The 20,812-nt window shown below is 39.5% G+C and overlaps 1 protein-coding gene across 1 annotated transcript in view; it reads right to left on the reverse strand.

Annotated features, from left to right (window-relative positions):
- Window positions 1-20,812, reverse strand: part of LOC149076631 (U4/U6.U5 small nuclear ribonucleoprotein 27 kDa protein-like) — a 148,916-nt gene that overhangs the window by 24,276 nt on the left and 103,828 nt on the right. The window contains exon 7 of the mRNA XM_089244244.1: window positions 7,982-8,061. Within this exon, the coding sequence (XP_089100370.1) occupies window positions 7,982-8,061 (80 nt within the window). The remainder of the gene's footprint in view (window positions 1-7,981; window positions 8,062-20,812) is intronic.

Raw genomic sequence — 20,812 nt, forward strand, 5'->3', positions numbered from 1 at the left:
ATTTTGGCAGCTTAGTAAATCCAGGATTTTGGTTCAAAATTGTTTTGAGGTGAATCAGCAGTGGCTAACCACTCTAAGAAACCCATGTTGTTAAATAAATTTTCAATTAAAACAACAATCTGAAGACACATAATAAAAGGAAGTGACCTTTATATGTTAAAGCACTCCTGGGTGTCATTATCAAAGTCAATTGACTGTCAACCTACAACAACCAAAGGTCTGTAGTTTTCCTCATTTGCATCACAATTGGCAATCATCCCAATCCTCTAATTCAGTTTATCCCAAGTTGGGTGTTATTTGCCTTTGGAGGTAATGCAATGGTCTGGGGGGAAGCAAGTCGAACTCCCCCCTTCAAAAGGATCCTATGGGTTGGCTTGAGTTGGGGAGCAATGAAACAAGAAGTTTGGGAATCTGTTTTAATTGGATAGCTTGGATATGGCTGTCTGCTCCACGGCCCCCACAAGGGTGTGGCTGACAGAGCTCCAGCACTGTGTCCCAGACAGGGCCGTCTTAAGAGTATCATGGGCCCCCAGGCCAATTGATTTTTGTGAGACCCTACCAAACAACTTCTCTGAAATGTCAACCAGATCTCATTTTTGTGAGGCCCGGCTGGGCTCATGCCTTAAGACGTCGCTGGTCCCAGAATGATTCTAATCATTTTCTGTTTTTCAAGCTGTAACGTCACTACAGGTGAGGTCCTTAAAAAGTCTGTCCAAGGGCTCAAAAAATATCCCAGCCTTGGGGCTGGATGTGATGATACTACTACTAAACCATATATGTACCTCATCCATATTCCTCTGCTGTCCGATTGGTGACTGAGTAGTTGGTGTAGACATTTCCTGGAGAATAAAGTCAACCAAACGGATGGCATTACTGGTGTTGATTTCATGTCATTCACTACATAATTTTTAAGATGTTTGTCATGCCATCACATGAGCTTAAAATATTTCACATGCTTGTTTTAAATTTGTGCTCAACCCAATTTCATACTTACAAAGATGGACAGGAATATCCCAAGTTTCACTGCAAACAAGACACATTATCTTTACTACACAATTAGGGGACAACAATTAAGATGGAACAAAGTGCTAGCAGATAGTTAATTCTGCACAAAATCAATGATGAAACTTTACTGTGAGAAATAAAAAAGCAAACAGGATGTAATATATGAGAAAAATGTTATCAATGCAATGACTCTCTAACTCAGTTTTTTCTTCCTTTCACGAATATTTCTTTGTTTTGGCATCGTCCTAATATTCATTTTGAGATTTCCATTCCATCGCTTTTCTTCATTTTGACATAGTAATTTAAGATGTACAGGGTGAGAAAAAACTGTTTATTTCATTATATTTTAATTATGTAATGATGTACATATGTAGTAACTAACTTTCGGCTCTGCTCAACTTAGACAATTTTTCATGTTTTCTCAAATTTTTTAGAGGGTTATGGCATTGCATCAGCTTAAAATATTTCACATGCTTTTTCTAATTTGTACTCAACCCACTTTCATATTTACAAATAGGGACAGGTATATTCCCTGCCACCTCCCCCCCCCCCCAGTTTATGCATTTTTGCCACAAAAAAAATAGCCTAATTTTTTTAGAAATAGATCTTTCTTCTCAGACAGAGACATAGATGGAAAGTTGTCTTGTGTCAACTCTGACAACTATGGACGAAAAATCACTGCTCATCTAATTTCAATACCTATTGTGGAAACTGGTTTCTTCTGGATTGTCATGTACTTTTCCTTATCTTTGTATAATCTCAACAACATTTGGCGATAAAATCGAGTCTGGAAATTGCCGATGTGAAAATATGGAGAAATTATTTTTTCTGGTAAAATCTCTCCAATCAACATTAAGTTTGCAGTCAACGGGTTCCTGTTTTGGGACCTCCGGGTTCTCTCCTGGATTTAATACACTTTCCTTTCATGGCTTATTCCACAGCAACTCAACCAAAGAGGGTTGCACAACCGACTCAGATTTTTTTCAAATTCAGCACACATACAGGTGGTGCCAAGGTACGAGAACACCCAGATTTTCAACTACCTGCTCCATGTATTTGCAGAGCTACGTCAATTTGAATATTGTGGAATCATTGAAAAAACCGAAAAAATTGTTTTGTCCTTTTTTTTTTTTGTACAGCAGCTTTATGTAAAGCGATATAGAAGTGATAGGTATCTATGAAAGCAGTATTTTCTGTATATTCAGAATAAAAATATTATAAAATCTTAGTAGAAAGTGGGAGTATCATATCACACCTTGAACTTGAGCTTCTAATTTTTGAAATTTCTGATTTTATCAAAACTCCATTATTTTCAACAATAAAGCTTCAAGAACTAGGGTTTCAAATTTTTCTTGTTGTAGCAATGGTATTTGGTGAAACTTTCTGTTCAATCAATTTATTTGTGTCGCCTTACTTTTCGGGGAAAGTTTAACTTAAAAGACGCTCTTTGAGCAGAAAATCGAAAAGGGCACACAGATAGAGCTTTCCATATGGACCTGTACAATATTCCAGAGTCTGTTTGTTGTTGTAACTATCAGTCACGTAAAATTTCACTCTCGAGTTAATTGAATAAATGTTAATTATTTGTTAACTTGTTCATATTATTTTATGTCACGGAATAATCGGAGACATCAAATAGCTAAACTGAAATAGCTGAACCTATGTATACTAGGGGTTATTAAAACAGAAAAAATTATCTTTCCAGATCATTAGAATTACTCTAATCATACATTAATTATGAGTATATAATTACATTGCATCATATTATGTTATGTAATGTAACACATTCACACTCATACATATTCAGTCATAAAATAATATTCAAATAATAAGCAAAAGTTTCATTTATATTCCTGAAAAACCTTTTATAACCTTATCACACAAAAATGTAAACACTTACATAATGTTTCAGGAATAAAATAAATTAAATTTTTCAAGAAAATTACAAAACCTCATCATCAATAATTTCTCTAAATTATAAGAAATGAAATTTTGTGTAGAGTATACCAGGTATATGTATTAATTTAAAGTACACTGGTGAAATAAATTAAGAGAATTTGCATACTTTATCGAATTTTATGAACTGAACTGAATGTAAAACCACTGCTTCTACACAAAAATGCAAATCTTGTACGTCAAATACGTAAGCGTACACGTGTGTGTAGGCGGAGCCAGTAGAGAAACAGGCTTTGAAAGCGTGCGTAAGTTAAGACCCATTTCGTTCGCTAGCACACCTCAGCGAATTTCTTGATGTTATTTTGCAGCAATCGGTTAATTTCAAATTGTAACAGTAAAAATGAGTAACCACCAACGTTTAGATGATGGAATGAGGTAGCAAATTGTGGGGAGGCTAGAAGCAAGCCAATCTCAAGTCCAGATTTGTAGAGAGTTCAATTTAACGCTACTTATGGAAACAGTTCCAGGATACCGGATCCATCGAGAGAAAGCCTGGGCAAAGTTGTCCAAGAAGATCTCCATTTGTTGATTATAGCGAGGCGTAACAAGAGTGCTACAGCTTCTCAGCTCTCTCGTAACTTGTATGCAGCCACGGGAACCCGTGTATCAAGAGTGACTGTTTCCAAAAGACTTCATGAGAGAGAGTTGTTTGCAAGAAGACCTGCTGTTTGCATCCTGCTCACTTCTACGGACGGGAGAATCCGTTTATCATGGTGCAGAGAGCATAGAGATTGGAGTATGGATCAATGGGCGACCATTCTCTTCACTGATGAGTCCCTGTTCAGCCTAAGCACTGATTCTCGCCGTACGTTCATATGGAGAGAACCAGGGATCCGCTACCTACCCTCCAATGTCCGCGAAATCGACCATTATGGCGGAGGAGGTATAATGGTCTGGGCAGGCATCATGTTGGATGGCCGTTCTGCTCGACGATTTCCTAGAGAGTGAGGATATTCGCCGGATGGATTGGCCAGCCAGATCTCCAGACCTTAACCCTACAGACAATGTCTGGGACGCTCTGGGGAGGGCAATTGCAACTCGCAACTCCCCTCTGGGCATCATCCAGGGAATAAAAAAAGCGTTGCTGAACGAGTGGGACCAATTGCCACAGTAAATGATAAACTGCCTTATTTCAAGTATGAAATCACACTGCGAGACCTGTATATCTGTAAGAGGGGACTATACCCCCCTATTAACCCATCTATTAAACCATTTTTTTGTTTATTCTGCAACCGCTGTTTCATACCTTCCAACTCCAACGAGTGTTATGCACGATCATGCGTGTGTATTACAATTATTGAATGGTTATTTGTTTTGTATTGTATCAATGTATGTACATATCGAATTTCATTAAAATCGGTACAGTAGTTCTAGAGATAATCGACCAAGTCTGCAAATTCTCTTAATTTCTTACACCAGTGTATGTGACATATGTGTAACCTCTTCGCTCCAGAAGTATACATATGTGAATCTTCATTTTTAAGGTATTAGTTTTTAGAATGATTCTTTTTTCAAGTTAACATCTGAGGTACACATAGTGACTTCAGGTCTTAACTCAGATGGTCCTAATAAAGATATTGACTCAAAATTAATTAACTAATTAATTTCTTCGTTTGAGGGTGATTTGCACATACAACAAACAAATCAATCGATAAAAAAAATTCTTTTCTGTAATAGTTTTATCTCAGGCGTGAAGAGGTGTAAAAATACTATTTTTAGAGGTAATTATACGTTTTCATGCAAAACTGCCATTGTCTAGAGCAGTGATTCCCCAAGTGGGCTTTAAGCCCCCTGGGAGGGGGCAATGGAATGTTCCAGAGGGGGCAGAAGCTATGGGTTTAACATAGGTTCCTATGGGTTAGATTGTGTTGGGGACGATGGGAGAAAAAATCTCTGAAGAAGGGGGCGATGAGACAAAAAGGTTGGGAAACTATGGTCTAGGGCATAGTTCCCCAAATTTTTTGTTCCATCGCCCCTTCTTCAGAAATTTTTTTCTCTCATTGCCCCTCCAACTCAATCGAACCCATAGGATCCTATGTTAAATCTGTAACTTCTATTGCCCCCCTGGACCATTGCATCGCCCACCAGGGGGCGATATTGCCCACTTTGGGAAACACTGGTCTAGGGTCTTCAACCAGTGGCCCGCCAAAACATTTCGATCGATTATTCGAATTTATTCCAGGGCACACCGTTATTGGCAGTCGAAGACTTAGCTGGTTGGCTTCTGGCTTTCTCTGTCTTTGGCTGCCGGTTAGGAGCTCTGTTGGTTCCCTTGGCAAATGAACATGAAAAGAACTGGCAGTCTGATTGCTTGGACATTTCCTCCTTATACTGGAACCATTTCGGTGATGATTAAATCTCTTAGTTGCTCAAACGTCATGACCCCCAAAGCCGCCGTCCATCCATCAAAATAGGTACACAGTTCGTGGTAGAAGTCTCTCCAGGTGCCCTCTTGATTTTTGTGGAGCGAAGAAAACATCTGCAGGAACTTCTCTGGGGCGAGTTTGAATCTCCTCAATAATAATTCTTTAACTTGATTATAGTCCTGTACTTGCTCTTCTGTCTCGTGGGCAATTAACTGGTTCATTTTGTAGGGAAGAAGTCTCAAGAGCTCAGCTAACCAATCTTTCCCAGCCAGGACCACTTGCCGCTCGAACAGCACCAAGTACAGACTTATGTCTTCTTCTATCCTGAATTTTTGCATCATGTTCTGGAAATCCCGGCTGGGGGGTTCTGCAGCGCCCAGCCTGATTATCCTCCTCTCTTCTGGATCCTGTCTTGATCCTCAGTCTTTCGAGCTCATATTCCTTTTCTCTACGTCACTCCTCCATCTCTCTATCTCTAGCCGCCCATCCATCTCTCTCTCTACACCGTATCTCCATCTCTTCTATCTCTTTCCTATTGCCTATGATCGTTTTCAGCATCTGTCTGCATGTCGTTTCGTTGTACGCTTCCCCTTCCTGTATTGCACTAAGTTGAACTCTGGTCGGACCTCTACCCCAAAGTTGGTGGCCATGGTCTCCAGATCTTTCTTGTTCCCTTTTGGCAAATACACCATCTTTATTTATCGTCTTGATACAGCCGCACAATACTTGCTTCTCTTCCCTAGGCAGGATTGCCCCTCTCAGCACCGTAGTCGGGTTGACTTCATGAAAAAAAAACAGTGTGGGAGCTCGCAGATGCTGCTATCCTATACTAACCGGCTAGGACTCCACAGTGGCTAGGACACTCTTCTAATTCAGCCCACAGTCTTGGGTCATTGAAGCCATGATCCTATCCTGTCGACTGCACCAGTAAAGTTTCCCCCGTCTTCTTCTTATCGGTCATGGGGGGGGGGGGGAAGGGGTAATGTTTTTTCTACAGGAAAGCCAATATTGTTCCCAAGAAGACTCCTTACTGTAGTGATCTGTTACAGTCAACTCCCAAAATCATTGAAAATATATGAAATACTAGCTATAATACCCAGCGTTGCCCGGGATTTCTTCAATGAGGCTTTTTTGGATCACGTGATATCTCCCTCTTTCTTTGAGGGACACGCAAACCGTGTCTAAGTTCACCAATATGGCGACTTCCTGCGCGATTTCATGAAATAAATAAATCTAGATTTAAAGAAACGTAAAAATAAATATATATTTTTTCTATTTTTAAAGGGTGCTAGTTATTTCGACCCCCCCCCCCCGAACTTCAAGTTATCTATCTCTGCCTGTTTCTGCTTCAAAAAATGCTTAATTAAAGCTGTGGAATTTTTTCTTTTTACGGGCCCATAATTAATTTTAAAACAACCTAAACTATATGTGAATTTATGCAGTTGAATATTAAAAGACAATACGGAGACATTAATTTTCATGCTTGAGAAGATATAAATAAAAAGTTGAAATCAATGTGTTATTTCGCATGGATATCCAACTCAAAAGTAGGTCCTGATAATTACTTCATATTTAATTTTTTGGGCTTCGTATATCTATAAGCGAACTCAATATTTCAGAAATCGACAATTTTATACAATTTTTAAAATTATTGATGTGACAGAAAACCCCACCAAATTTCAGCATTTCTATATTAAAATCGGCAATTTTAACACTGACTGCTATGAGGATCACCCTTTTCCTGACCCTCAAAGCAATACTGATGATGATTATGACGTCATTCAAAAAACCTCATTACTGGGAGTATTGAAAATATGGCAAACTATTATAAAGGCATAAATATTATACATGTACTGACAGCGTTGAAGAAATGACAAACCATTGTAAAGGCATATGCGCATCTAAAACGCATTGCTAGGGAACCACGGTAACCAAAGTAAACGTTCCGAAAGTGATTGTTGAGGCCCAAAAACCATTGTTGCCCAACAGTTTTTTGCCCGTTTGGGGCATTTGCCCTTCTCTGACGAAATTTTAAAGTAGCCTATCGTTCAAGTCGGGTCCCATTTGGTATATATGCAAAATTTGGCGACGATTGATCTAAAATTGTAGATTTGTATACAGAACATACATACACACAGACAGACAGACAGAAAATCAATTTTATATATATAGATCACATGATTCTGAGAATACTGTATGGTATATTACAGATGTTGAAAGGTCCAGACAAGCAAAGAAAGAACAGTTCTTTCCAGATAATTCAGGCTAAATATTTTATAATTCGAAATACATGCAGCTTCCATGTGTTTAGGCTTCTGTCCATGAAATTCATTTCCTAAAATTTTGCCCAAATCTGTGGCAGTCATCTTTGTAGGAAAAAATACTTTGTTGATTTTTGCAATGAAAGAAAGGCAGCATACATGTCATCCACTCCAAGTTGTTGACTTTACCTGCTGAGAATATTTCAAATGGCTGCTACAAATACATCCATAGCCAAGTAGGCCACAGCTTTCAGGTGATTGGTTTATGTCTTGATGCGTTTCATTTCTAATATACTGTGACTCGTAGTTAATAAAATTTAAGGTAATTAAATTATATTTCATGAATAAAAAGTACACACTGTTGTGTCTAAAATTGTAAATAAACAAACACACCTTTGTGGTATCAAAATTACCAAAACCCATCATCTTCATCATTTCCCTTTCTTCGTCAGTTTTTCCTTCCAGATCTTTATCTGCAAAAATCATATTTACTTGAGCATAAATATTATAAACAAGAAAAAACAGACCATTTTACTACTGTCACTTAACCTTACGTGCACTTCATATAAACATTCCCCTGGGAATTTTCATTCCCAGGGTTTATATGTCAATTTGGGCATTTCATTCTTGTCTTCGCCGTCATTGTGATCAGACGTGCTTTTATCGCACTCCGTTCACCGATCAATAGCAGCAGTTTTACCCAAAACCGTTGACGGGAGATTACCGAAGGATTAGCTGTCACGTCAGTGCACCATTTTGTCTTTCTTTGTGTTTTTCTTCGTTCTCGCATGTTTTACTTGTGTTTTTTATTTTTGGGTTATATTCTGCAGTGTTTTCTTTTTTTTTCTAGCTCATCTTTGGATTTGCAAGATAAGTGGTTTTTTTTTATTTTTTGCTCTCAATTTTTTAAATTTCCGTTGGTATTTTCGGTTTATTTAAATTTTTTCTCTGTCATTCATTTTCAGTGTACTTTCGCCAGGTTTGTGACCGTTGCTTTTTATCGATAATCAATCTTTTGTGCCATTTTTCGTGTTGGTTTTTGATATATTTTCGTGAGTTTTTTGGGCATTAGAGTTGGCAAACGTTTTCCTTGGTAATCCCAGTAATTTTTTGTCCTGTTTTTTCATTTTGGGCCCTATTGTTTTAGGTTAGTGAACAGATATAATTTGCTAGTTTTGTACTTTGTAGCTCAGTACTTTTTTTAGAGTGAGCAGTATTCTTTTATTATATATTTTCTTCCTCGTGATTTAATGTTGTGAGCATTCTATTTTACTTAAGTTTTTCATACAATCTCGTATGTATATTTTGCATTGCAATGTATTTTACGTTTCTTTAATTTCTTGTTCACATTTCTCATTTTCCTATTTTTAAATATTATTATCTAGTTTAGCAATAGTGTTAGTATGCCTCGACCTGGACTAGTGTTGTGTAGAGCTTGCGACGGGAGATTTCCCTGGTCTAGGGGTATAGTAGCTGATAGTTTCAATTACAAAGGGTGCTTGGATAGGGAGAGGTTGAAACTAGAGGTCGAAGTCTTACAGGAAAAAGTTAAGGTTCTAGAGGGCCCAGTTATAACGGACCCTCTTGTCGTTGAGCCATCTGTTGATGAAGAAGCGCAATCTCCACGAACAACGACAGTTTAGAGGGCGAATGGGTGGTCGTGGATGAGGTAAAAAGGGATAGTGATAAGGGTTTAATCATTGGTGATTCTATGGTTAGGGAACTTGTGTGTGGGAACAGAGTGTGTGGGGAGTTTCTGGGTTTCGAGCGCTGTTGTCTTCCTGGGGGACAGATTAGCAACATTCGAGACGTTTTTCATCGCCGAAAGTTGTCTTTGCGGGTGATTCTGGGTGGGAACGAAGCCTAGTTGGAATCAGTAGGGGTGGTAAGTCAATGGGAAGAATTTAGTATGAAACTGTCCTCTGTTTTGCACAACGTCATACCCTTTGTTTGAAAAAAGTGTGTTTGTACATCGCACCCTCTATGATTCATGGATAGCGTATGTAACTTTTATCTTGAAAAGATAAGAGCATTCAGAGAGTATAAAAGTGGGCGAGGTGACCTATCATTGTTTACTGATAAAAGAAGAGTGTTGAAAAAAACGATAAGGGATAGTAAAAAAGAAGTTGAATCTAGGTTGGCAGATAACATTGGCTCTGACCCAAAATCATTTTTTTGATACGTCAATAATGGATGTAAGGGTACAGTTGGCTCTCTCTCAATAGGAGGGTCTAGGTTAGAGAGCAATGTAGACATGGGTAGTGCTTTCAATGACTTTTTTGCATCGGTTTTTAATGGAGATAATGATATTCGATATACAGGTGTTGCATGGGGTAATAAAATCCTGAACCATATACAATACATACAAATACAACGCCACAACAGGAAAATTGCCCAACGAGGTGGCTGACTCAAGTGGAAGACATGGAAGTCCTAAATCTTCTAAGAAATGTACGTGCAAGCAAAGCACCAGGACTGGATGACATCTATCCCAGGGTCCTCAGGGAATGTGCTAATGAATTGTTGGGGCCAGATGCACAGATATGCTGAGGGTATCGTCCCAAAGTAATGGAAACTTGCTAATGTTGTTCCGATATTTAAGAAGGGTAGTAGATGTAACGTGCCGATGATCCCCCGGTGTAAAAGTCCGTAGTCGCCATCACGTTATCTGTTGTCATAAATGTTACTAGTCTGCAGCTGTGATCGTATGGCGACGATCAAGGCCGATCGTGATGTCCGCCTGCGATCGCATTCAAATGAGGTGACCTTGAAGCCGATTGGCTTGATCAGACACGTGCGGTCGGATGTTTTTCCTTTAAATATCGGCCGTACGTTGTAACAGCTCTGATTCTGCGTTCATCTAATCTAGTTCTATTCAACTGAATCCCTCTAGTAGGACAGTTCACCGTCTTGCTACCGTATCCATTGGCCTTAAGCTGAATTGTTAAAATGCAATAATTTACATTGTTTGAATCCGTTTTCCGGCAGGTCCGGAATCAAAAATATTAAATAATCTTCACAGTCAAAGTTCTTCATTGCTGATCAAGGTGGTCCGGCCCTCAACCGAGAGGCCCCCCCGGAGCTGATCAAGGTGGTCCGGCCCTCAACCGAGAGGCCCCCCGGAGCTGATCAAGGTGGTCCGGCCCTCAACCGAGAGGCCCCCCGGAGCTGATCAAGGTGGTCCGGCCCTCAACCGAGAGGCCCCCCGGAGCTGAGCAAGGTAGTCCGGCCCTCAACCGAGAGGCCCCCTGGAACTGATCAAGGTGTTCTGGCTCTCAACCGAGAAAACTTCTCTGATATTTACGGGGAAAGGCTAACAACATCGGATGTCCGATCACTATACAAGTTGACTGTTGATGATCATCAATTGGTGAGCCAGTATCTTTACTGTTAACGTCAAATAGAGGGCTCCACATTATACTAATCTATTGTTAAAATTGACTAACCCTATAATTAATTGAATAAATAATATTTCATGCGAAAGTTTATTTGCAATCATTTTCCACTTGTCATTTGCCGCTTTATTACTGGATATTTCGAACCGGGCAAGCAACTCCCATAAGGGACGTTGCAATTTTGGGGGCTCGACCAGATTCAGTAAATGTGACAAACCCCGGGTGGAAAGTACTTTCGCTAAAATTTTTTTTTTTTGAAATTTAACATTGATTTTGGAAATGAATGCAAATAATCATAGTACGCCGTAAAATTCGGGCGATCATCTGATCAAGGTCAAATCTAAATTTTGCGAAAATGTGATTTAATGTTCTAGTCGTTTTGTGATTTTACATTCTAGTCATTTTCAATATTTAAATGTTTGAGACTAAGGACTTTTTCTCCGGTTGCACGATCCTGTAGGAGAGTGGGGAGTGCCTGTCGAAATTAGTGTGTATAATGTGTATTTTGGAGGGAAATGATATTTCATGTATTTTGGAGGGAAATGTTATTTCATGTGTTTTGGAGGGGATGGTGTGTTTTTGTGTTTTGCGGTTTTTAGATAAATGTGATATTTGGTGTGACATTTAGTGATATTTGGTGTGATATTTTGAGGTAGTGGTGAGGAAATTGAAGTTTTCGGAAGGTTGATAGGGCAGGGCCCTACATCTATATATTGTATTTTGGTGTTGCGATTTCATGCGGGATTTGAAGTTTTTGTTTGAGTGTATAATTATAGTTAGTGTATTTCATGCGGGATTTTTGATATTTTTAGTGTATAGATAGTGTGTATTTAATGCGGGATTGTTTATTATATTGCATTTCATGTTTTCGATAGGTTTCTTTTTCCTCGGGATATGGATTGTTAGGATCAATGATCATCAATTGGTGAGCCAGTATCTTTACTGTTTACGTCAAATAGAGGGCTCCACATTATACTAATCTATTGTTAAAATTGACTAACCCTATAATTAATTGAATAAATAATATTTCATGCGAAAGTTTATTTGCAATCATTTTCCACTTGTCGTTTGCCGCTTTATTACTGGATATTTCGAACCGGGCAAGCAACTCCCATAAGGGACGTTGCATAGAGAAGCTGTGTCCAATTATCGTTCAGTGATTTTGATGAGTTACCTCTCGAAAATTTTGGGAATTATCAAAAATCAGTTCGTGAAGTGGATAGATGAGAATAATGTATTGTCGGAAAATCAGCATGGGTTCATGGGTTCAGGAAGGGGAAGTCATGTGTAACTAACCTATTGTACTTCTATGATCATGTGACTAAGGCTTTGGGTAAGGGTAAAAATGTAGATGTTGTTTACCTAGATTTCCAGAAGGCATTCGATCGGGTCCAACATGGTAAACTCTTGAAGCATTTACATAGGATTGGGGGCAACTTGCTGATTTGGATAGAATTGTGGTTAAGAGATAGATCTCAACGAGTTATGGTGAATGGGGAATTCTCTGGTTGGACAGGCATCTCAAGGAGGTGTCCTTGGTCCCATACTTTTTTTCACTTTTCGTCAATAAATTCTATCAGGGTATCGATGGGATTGTTAGCAAAATTGCAGATGACGTGAAGCTAATGGGGGTAATCAGGAATCAAGGCGATAGGGAGTTTATGCAGACCAACTTAAACAGGAATGGAGCATGACGTTTAGCGTTGATAAGTGCATGGTCGCTCATTTTGGTTCGAACAACCCACGGTTCTCTTACGAGTTGAATGGTGTCACTATACTGGATGCAACTAGGGTCACCGATTTGGGAATTCTCATTGACAAGCGGCTTAGGTTTTCTGAACATTGTTCATCGGTGGTCAAAAAAGTGAATAGAATGCTTGGTTTCATTTTCAAAAAGGTCTCTTCGTGTTCTAATAAAGTAATTCTTCCGCTTTTTTGAGGCTTAGTTCATCCGGGACTGGAGTATGCAGTAAGGTTTTGGAGATCATATCTACAGAGAGACATAGCCTTGGTTGTAGGGGTGCCGAGAAGAGCTACACACGTCCTTATTGGCACACAGGACTTGTGTTATGACGAGAGATTTCATTTTTTGAACATGCTTATTGGATGAACGTAGGTGTCAAGGAGATATGATCAAAGTGTTCAAAATTTTCAATGGGATGGATAAGATGGACCTTGAGCTTTTAGTACACCGCCAATCGACTGCTTTTACAAGGGGACACCAGTATCGATTGATAAGGGAGAATGCGAGGTTATGGTGTCGCAGGGAATTTTTCTCTAATAGGGTTGTTAATAGATGTAATAGCTTACCCCCGGATTGTAACACAATTGACACGTTTGAAAAGAAATACGATAAACATGTTGGGGTAAATCTAGAAGCTATCCATACTTAGAATAAGACAACCATAAATACATTATGGGCATTGTATAGTATTTTATCATGTGTATATATTTTTTATAATTTTAGTTTTGGTTGCTGTATTTTTGAAATATATGACATCCATATTTGTTATGGGCATAGTTTTCTCAGTCACCTCGTTGGGCATTTTGCCTGTTGTGGCGTTGTATTTGTATAATTTCTAACAAATTGGTTACATGTGGGATCATGTCATGTGTGCGTATGTGTGACACTAACATATTTATGTTGCCAAAGTCATGACTGTTTACTGTTATATCAAATCGCTTCCATTTTGAAGAGAAAATGGCAAATTTTTTAATTTTCATGATATGCAATTATCATGTTGGACTATTTTACCAACAAAAATTTGATTTAAAAACATCTTTTTTTTTTCAGAAGGCTTTTATAACCCCTTATCTCATGTGAAACAATTTTTGTTCCCCGGCAGTAACTCTAATTTCACAATGACTTATGATTAAAAAAGGCAGAAAATTGCACCTTTGCTTTTGAAATCAGGAGAGCCATTTGGGGGGTCAGACATTTGTGAACAGAGTAGGAAAAAAATCATTATTTAAAAAAAAATAAACAAAATCTAATTTTTTAATTTAAATCAGATTTTTCCATTAAATTTAATTGTGCACGTGTGCGTCACTGCTTATTATTCAAAATTTTTGTCGATCATTAAGAATGCATATTTTCATATCACCCACCTATTTTTTTCACCTAATATTTCAAATTTGATTCCACATTGATGAATAATTAATTAATAAACAAACTACAAGCAAAAGATATGAACACCAAAGTTGTGTTTATGTAACATGAAAAGTCGTTAGGCCCAATTAAACTATATGGATTAGCATTTCTCTTGTAGAGAAGTTCTTTTATTCATGTGGTCCCCTCCTTAAAGTGAATGCCTGGTGGCGATTCAGTATCACTTATGGTGCATGGGTTCTCGATTCATTCTATACAGCCAAAGAGCCATTCCACATCAAATAAATGAAAAACATATTCTATTGACAAGATTTTTTCTAGCACAATTGATGCATGCTTTTATTGTGTTTCCGACTTGCCATGATGTTGATATCAATATCATATTACAATATGATGTTATAATGTTGTTGATATATAAATATACAGTATGATGATTAAAATATTTACCAATTTTTACAATGTTGATATCATAAAAATTCATTCACTCACACATTTTTATTCCTATACAGATTTAATGAGTTTTGGTAAAAAACAAGCACAGATGTGCCAACCATAGTCCCCATAAGGGGTGGGCTAGCAAGGCTCTAGCCCTGGGACCCAGGATGATTCATTGTTTTTTTGTTTTTCATACTATAAATCCACCATAAAGGGGCCCGTGAAAGTCTGATCGGGGAGCCTGCAAAAGATCCCAGCCTAGGGCCCTACCCCAGGATGTGGGGCCCATGGTGCCAACTTTTGGAATCCAAAAATCTGGAAATTCTCCCGAAGGGGTACCCCCCTCTCATAGACTTGATCAAAAAAAAAATGATTTTTTTTTTTTTTAATCAATTAAGAAAAATATGTATTTCCTCCCCCCCCCCCAACCAAGGCAGGTTCTGCATTGCCCCCTCCCGAGCAGAATATAATTCCATGTCAGTCTTTACATGCTGAATATAGAAATCACATTTACTTATGCTGTTCATAAAACAAGTTTCCTTTCATGGATGCTATCAGTGATTGATAATCTTTGGGTATATGAACTCTTAAAGGCTTTATATTTAGCTTTATACAGCTTAAAGTTTTATATTTTCTTTCGGAAGACATTTAATCAGAGGAAACAATTAAAAAAACTTCAAAATACAAAGCTGCTGACGAAAAACCGCACAGCTGTTAATGGAATACAATAACGATTATACAGGAATTTCGGCAACAAAGGTCATGCCCCTACTAAACGATTGCCGATAAACGCTACGTAAACAAAGTCATGTCTTTGCCAGTTGCTTAAATGCAGTCACCAAGACCTTTTTTTATGGCTGCTTGATGGAAATGACCACGGCTGTCCTCTATGGGTGTTTTCCTTACCAACGACGGCAGTCACTGACATGATGACAACGTGAAAGCTTGCATAAAATCTAATTTTCTGCGAAAATCTGGAGTTTGGGCGGAAGAATGAAAAATCCTGAGTGTCCCGCCTAAATCTGGAGAGTTGGCAGGTCTGCAAGCAAACTTTAGACATTTTCACTTCTCATCATAGGCGGAGATAGACTTCAATTCATATTTACACAAATACATTAGATCAGTCCACTTTAACTTGGAGGATGGAAGAGGGATGCTTCCTCCTCCGCCCCGTATCCTTGCCCATGCTTCTTAAATTAAAATTTTAAGTCCAATGGTATTTATGTTGGTACAATATCTATTATTTTCAATTAGCAATTAGGGGCATAGAATTCGAAGCTTCATAATGTTGTACAAAAACTAATTTCTAAAGGGGTTTTCGGGGTTCTAACACCTCCCCCTTGAGTCAAGATTATAGTGTTATTTTTGCAGGAGAAAAAAAATAACTCCCCCCCCCACCTTCAGAAGGAAAAAAAATCTGAAAACCCCCAACCTCGAGAAAATTCTGAGTACGCCTATGCATGTAATTAGTAAAAAATTAGTCATGGATTTCCAAGGCATTTAATTTCAGACAATGAATCCTGTTTTACTTCAAATTTATTGAAGGAAATTTGTGATGTTTTAAATGTCAACCATAAGTTTACCACTACATACCATCCTCAGAGTAATTTAACTGAAAGAATGAATAAAGTAATTAAACAGATAAAGTGGGTAATAAACATCAAAATATTGGGATTCTAAGTTGTTATTTTTTGGATTGACTATGAGGGTGGCTGTTTCTGAAACAACGGGTGAAATATTCCAGCTTGAATATTCATGGGGAGAGAACTGGCTCTAAAATTTGATTCGCCCACCCAAAATGCAGACTGAAGTATGGAAAAATAGCAGAAATACCTGAAGCCTTAATTGAGGTCTGAAATAGTGTTGTCATAAATCAAGCTAGACAACATTATTATAATCTTCGAAATAAGTATGTATTTGAAGATGATTTAGTTCTCATTAGGACAGACGCTAAAGATGGCTGCTAATAGGAAGGATACGTGCGTCATAATGTTGTAACATTATGACATTATGTCATAATATATCACTTATTCAGCTGCCATTTCGTTGCCAACAGTGAATATTCCAGATAATGACTCTCTTCAACAAGCCAACTCGCCAAACCACTGTACAAGAACTGCTCCTCTTGCAGCGCCGTTATCGTCATCAGGACTGGTCACTCCAGCTATTCCAAATGGAGAGTGTCAGCACAATAAAAATGACAATGACGACTTACCATTCAGAGGTGGTGAGAAAACGCTGCAGGAGACACATAAAAGGATCCAGAGAAGAAGGCTGTGCTCTCTCTGCGGGTCCTGTAATCCCAAAAGATTCTGTAATTTATCTAGTGTGATAAAAAGACCACTGAAGAGATGGTGGTTAGTTTCATGCTATCAGAAAACATTTTCGTCTCTGACTGCAAATGTTTGAACACAGAAACTGCTGTATACTCGTCTTTCAGAATCACTGTCCCAGCTGACAAGGCTGCACACCTGCTGCCCAGCCCAGCATTCTGGCCAAAGGGAATTCTAGTCAGTAGATTCTAGGAATCAAGACCAAGATTTGCAAATTTCACTTGAAAAGAATGTAGTGTCTTCCCAGTACTTACAAAAAATTATTTTCCTCTTTGTGGCAACACCAAAAAAATCCAATGTCAAGGCCGCCTGGCCAGAGAGCTTTTGTTGTTTATATTCACCGGTCACATCTTTGTACATGTCCCTGCTCTATCCGAATAGCGTATTATTTTACCTTCATTTATATTTGTAAATAAATAATTGTTTTATTGTTTAATCTACTGCTTCGAATAATATAGTTATGTCTCAAAACCAGCTCACATAGCTATATATTGGTGACCCTTATTTACTCGAACCCGCCCGATATGGCAACCGATTCTACTGATGGATCCACCACGCAAGGCCTGCAAACAGACAGCATGGCAATCAAGCCACCCCCTTTCTGGTGTGAGACGCCAGCGTTGTGGTTCGTGCACTTGGAGGCCCAGTTCAAAACGGCAAGAGTGACCAGTGAAGAAACTAAGTACAACATCGTGGTCGGCGCCATGGACCAACGACTCCTCAACGTGGTCAGTGACATCGTCATGTCTCCGCCTAATGATCGTCCATATGCTGCACTGAAAGAGGCTCTCACATCAAGAATGTCTGAATCAAAGAGCACCCAAATTAAAAAATTACTCTCCGGTTTAGATTTGGGCGATCGTCGACCATCACAGTTGCTCAGGGAGATGAGAAACCTTGCAGCAAACAAGGTAAGCGACGACATTCTCAAATCCTTATGGCTGAAGCTCTTGCCACAGCATGCGCAAGCAATCTTGTCGGTGAGCTCGGAATCGTTGTCAAAATTAGCCGACATGGCCGATAAAATTCTCGAAACTTGTGATTACGCGAATCCGAATATTATGACTATTGCGAAACCAGGAAATGACGCGTCTCAGTCATCGCATGAAATATGCCTCACCTCTCTTTCATCTCAGATCGCAAAATTAACTAATGAGGTACAAGAACTAAAACGAGCTAGAAGTCGACAACGCTCGACCAGTCGATCGCGATTTCAACGGAGCAGTAGCAGAGATGTGACCCATTGCGGAAAGGACATTTGCTGGTACCATAGGCACTATGGAGATGTACAAAGCCCTGTGCATATATCAGCTCATCTAATCAGGGAAACGACCCGGGGCATCACTGATGACAACGTGTGATGCCAGCCAAGTCTCCAGTCGTCTTTTTCTATTTGATCGCTCTTGTAATAGACATTTCTTGGTCGACACAGGAGCGGACGTTTCCGTGATACCGGTAAATACAAATCGACGACCCTTTCCAGACAAAAATTTTTCCTTGTATGCTGCAAACTGTACCAAAGTTCAAACTTTCGGCACAGAACGTCTATACCTCGATCTTGGTTTAAGACGAAGGTTTCTCTGGACTTTCATCGTGGCAGACGTGTCCAAGCCAATACTCGGCGCGGACTTCCTCAAGGAATTCGGCTTACTCGTAGACATCAAACGCCGACGCCTCGTAGATCCTGTCACTTCACTTAGCTCATCCGGCAGGGTTGTTGCTGGTCCTTCTTGTGCATTGACGACTGTTTCTCATGACATCAGGGACGACCGCATCAGAATTCTACTGGCTGAATTTTCCTGTTTGACTCACGAATCACCCGTTCTGAGAACTGTACCCCATCGTGTCGAGCATCACATTGTTACGAAAGGCCCGCCCGTTGTTGCCAAAACACGTCGCTTGGCTCCAGACAAGTTGCAAATTGCCGAAAAGGAATTAGACTATATGCTGCAACAAGGAATATGCAGACCCTCCCAGAGCTCATGGGCCAGTCCTTTACACCTGGTGCCAAAGAAGACTGGTGGTTGGAGACCATGTGGTGATTACAGAGGTCTCAACGCCATCACTCAACCGGATCGATACCCGATTCCAAATCTGCAAGACTTTTCATCAAACTTGCACAGTTGCACGATCTTCTCCACTATCGACTTGGTTCGTGCATATCATCACATACCAGTTGCACCAGAGGACATTGAAAAAACTGCCATCACAACACAATTCGGCTTATTCGAATTCACCAGAATGACATTCGGCCTACGAAATGCGGCCCAGACCTTCCAACGTTTTCTCCATTGTGTGCTCAGAGGCTTCCACTTCTGTTTCGTATACATTGATGACCTCTTGATTGCTTCAAAAAATGTAGACAAGCATCACATCCATTTATGACAAGTTTTCGAGAGACTCAAAGATGCTGGTCTTGTAATCAATCTCAAAAAATGCTCGTTCGCTCAAGCTGAAATCACCTATCTTGGTCATCACATCACTGCTGAAGGTATCCATCCAACATCCGAATGAATCAATGCCATCCAAGACTACAAGAGACCAGAGACTATAAAAGATCTACAAAAATATCTCGGAATAATCAATTTTTACCGGCGATTTATTCCTAGTGCTGCGAAAACTCAAGCTATTCTTAACGACTACCTCAAGGGCAGCAAGAAAAACGACAAATCTCCAATCGAGTGGTCTGAAGAAGCTATTGCAGCATTTGAGTCAACCAAGCAACAGCTCATTGATGTCACCATTCTCGCTCATCTGTCCCCTGATGCGGAACTTGCTGTAATGGTCGATGCATCCAATATGGCTGTTGGAGGAGTTGTTCAACAAAAAGTCAAAAATGATTGGCAACCGCTAAGCTTCTTCTCTCAACGATTGACTCCAACTCAGACTCGTTACAGCACGAACGACCGAGAACTTCTTGAAGGCAGATAATTCACACTTTACACTGATCATCGTCCTCTCATTTTCGCTACTCAGCAAAAAGCAGAAAAGGCTTCTCCTCGTCAAATACGCCATCTGGATTTGTATTTCAGTTCACAACAGACATACAACATATCTTGGGTAAAGACAATGTGGTAGCTGATACCTTGTCCAGACTCGACGAAATTCATATGCCTCAAACTGTTGACTACACTGAAATGGCTAAAGCACAGGAACATGACGATGAACTGATCAAAATACTTTCTTCAAACACAAGTTTCAAACTTCAAAAATTTCCAGTTTTTGGTTCCAACTTACAAATCTACTGTGATGTTTCCACTGGACAAAACAGACCGTATGTTCCAGAGTCCTTCCGAAAAACTGTTTTCAACTCTATTCATGGACTTTCACATCCTGGCATCCAAGCTACTGCCACAACTATTGCAAAAAAATTTGTTTGGCCCTCAATCAAAAAATATTGCAAAACATGGGCAAAATCCTGTCTGACATGTCAGAAGTCCAAGATACACAAGCATACCAGAGCACCTGTGGGACATTATCTACCAGTTTCCAAGCGCTTCGGTCCTTTACCCTCTTCAGAAGGACATCAGTATTGCGTAACCTTGATTGACAGGTTCACGAGATGGCCTGAAGCAATACCAGTTCCAGATATCCGAGCCGACACAGTGGCGGCAGCAATATACTACGGATGGATCGCTCGTTTTGGTGTTCCTAGTGTCATTATTACCGACCAAGGTTCCCAATTTGGGTCCCACCTCTTTACAGAACTGTCACACATAATCGGATTACCAAAGACGGCGCACCACCGCTTACAATCCAAAATGCAACGGCTTCATCGAAAGATAGCATCGAACTCTGAAAGCTGCAATCAGATGTCACAGCAACAAGCAGTGGACTCGAGTGTTGCCTACAGTCCTCCTGGGATTAAGGTCCACATTCCGGGAAGAGTTCAACACAGCTCCAGCTGAAATGGTTTACGGCACGAACATCCGACTGCCAGGGGATTTTCTGG

The sequence above is a fragment of the Pholcus phalangioides genome, unplaced genomic scaffold (assembly GCF_987345545.1).
Source record: "Pholcus phalangioides strain wild (caught in Gottingen) unplaced genomic scaffold, Ppha-v1.0 ptg000015l_1, whole genome shotgun sequence".
In the NCBI taxonomy this organism is placed as follows: domain Eukaryota; kingdom Metazoa; phylum Arthropoda; class Arachnida; order Araneae; family Pholcidae; genus Pholcus; species Pholcus phalangioides.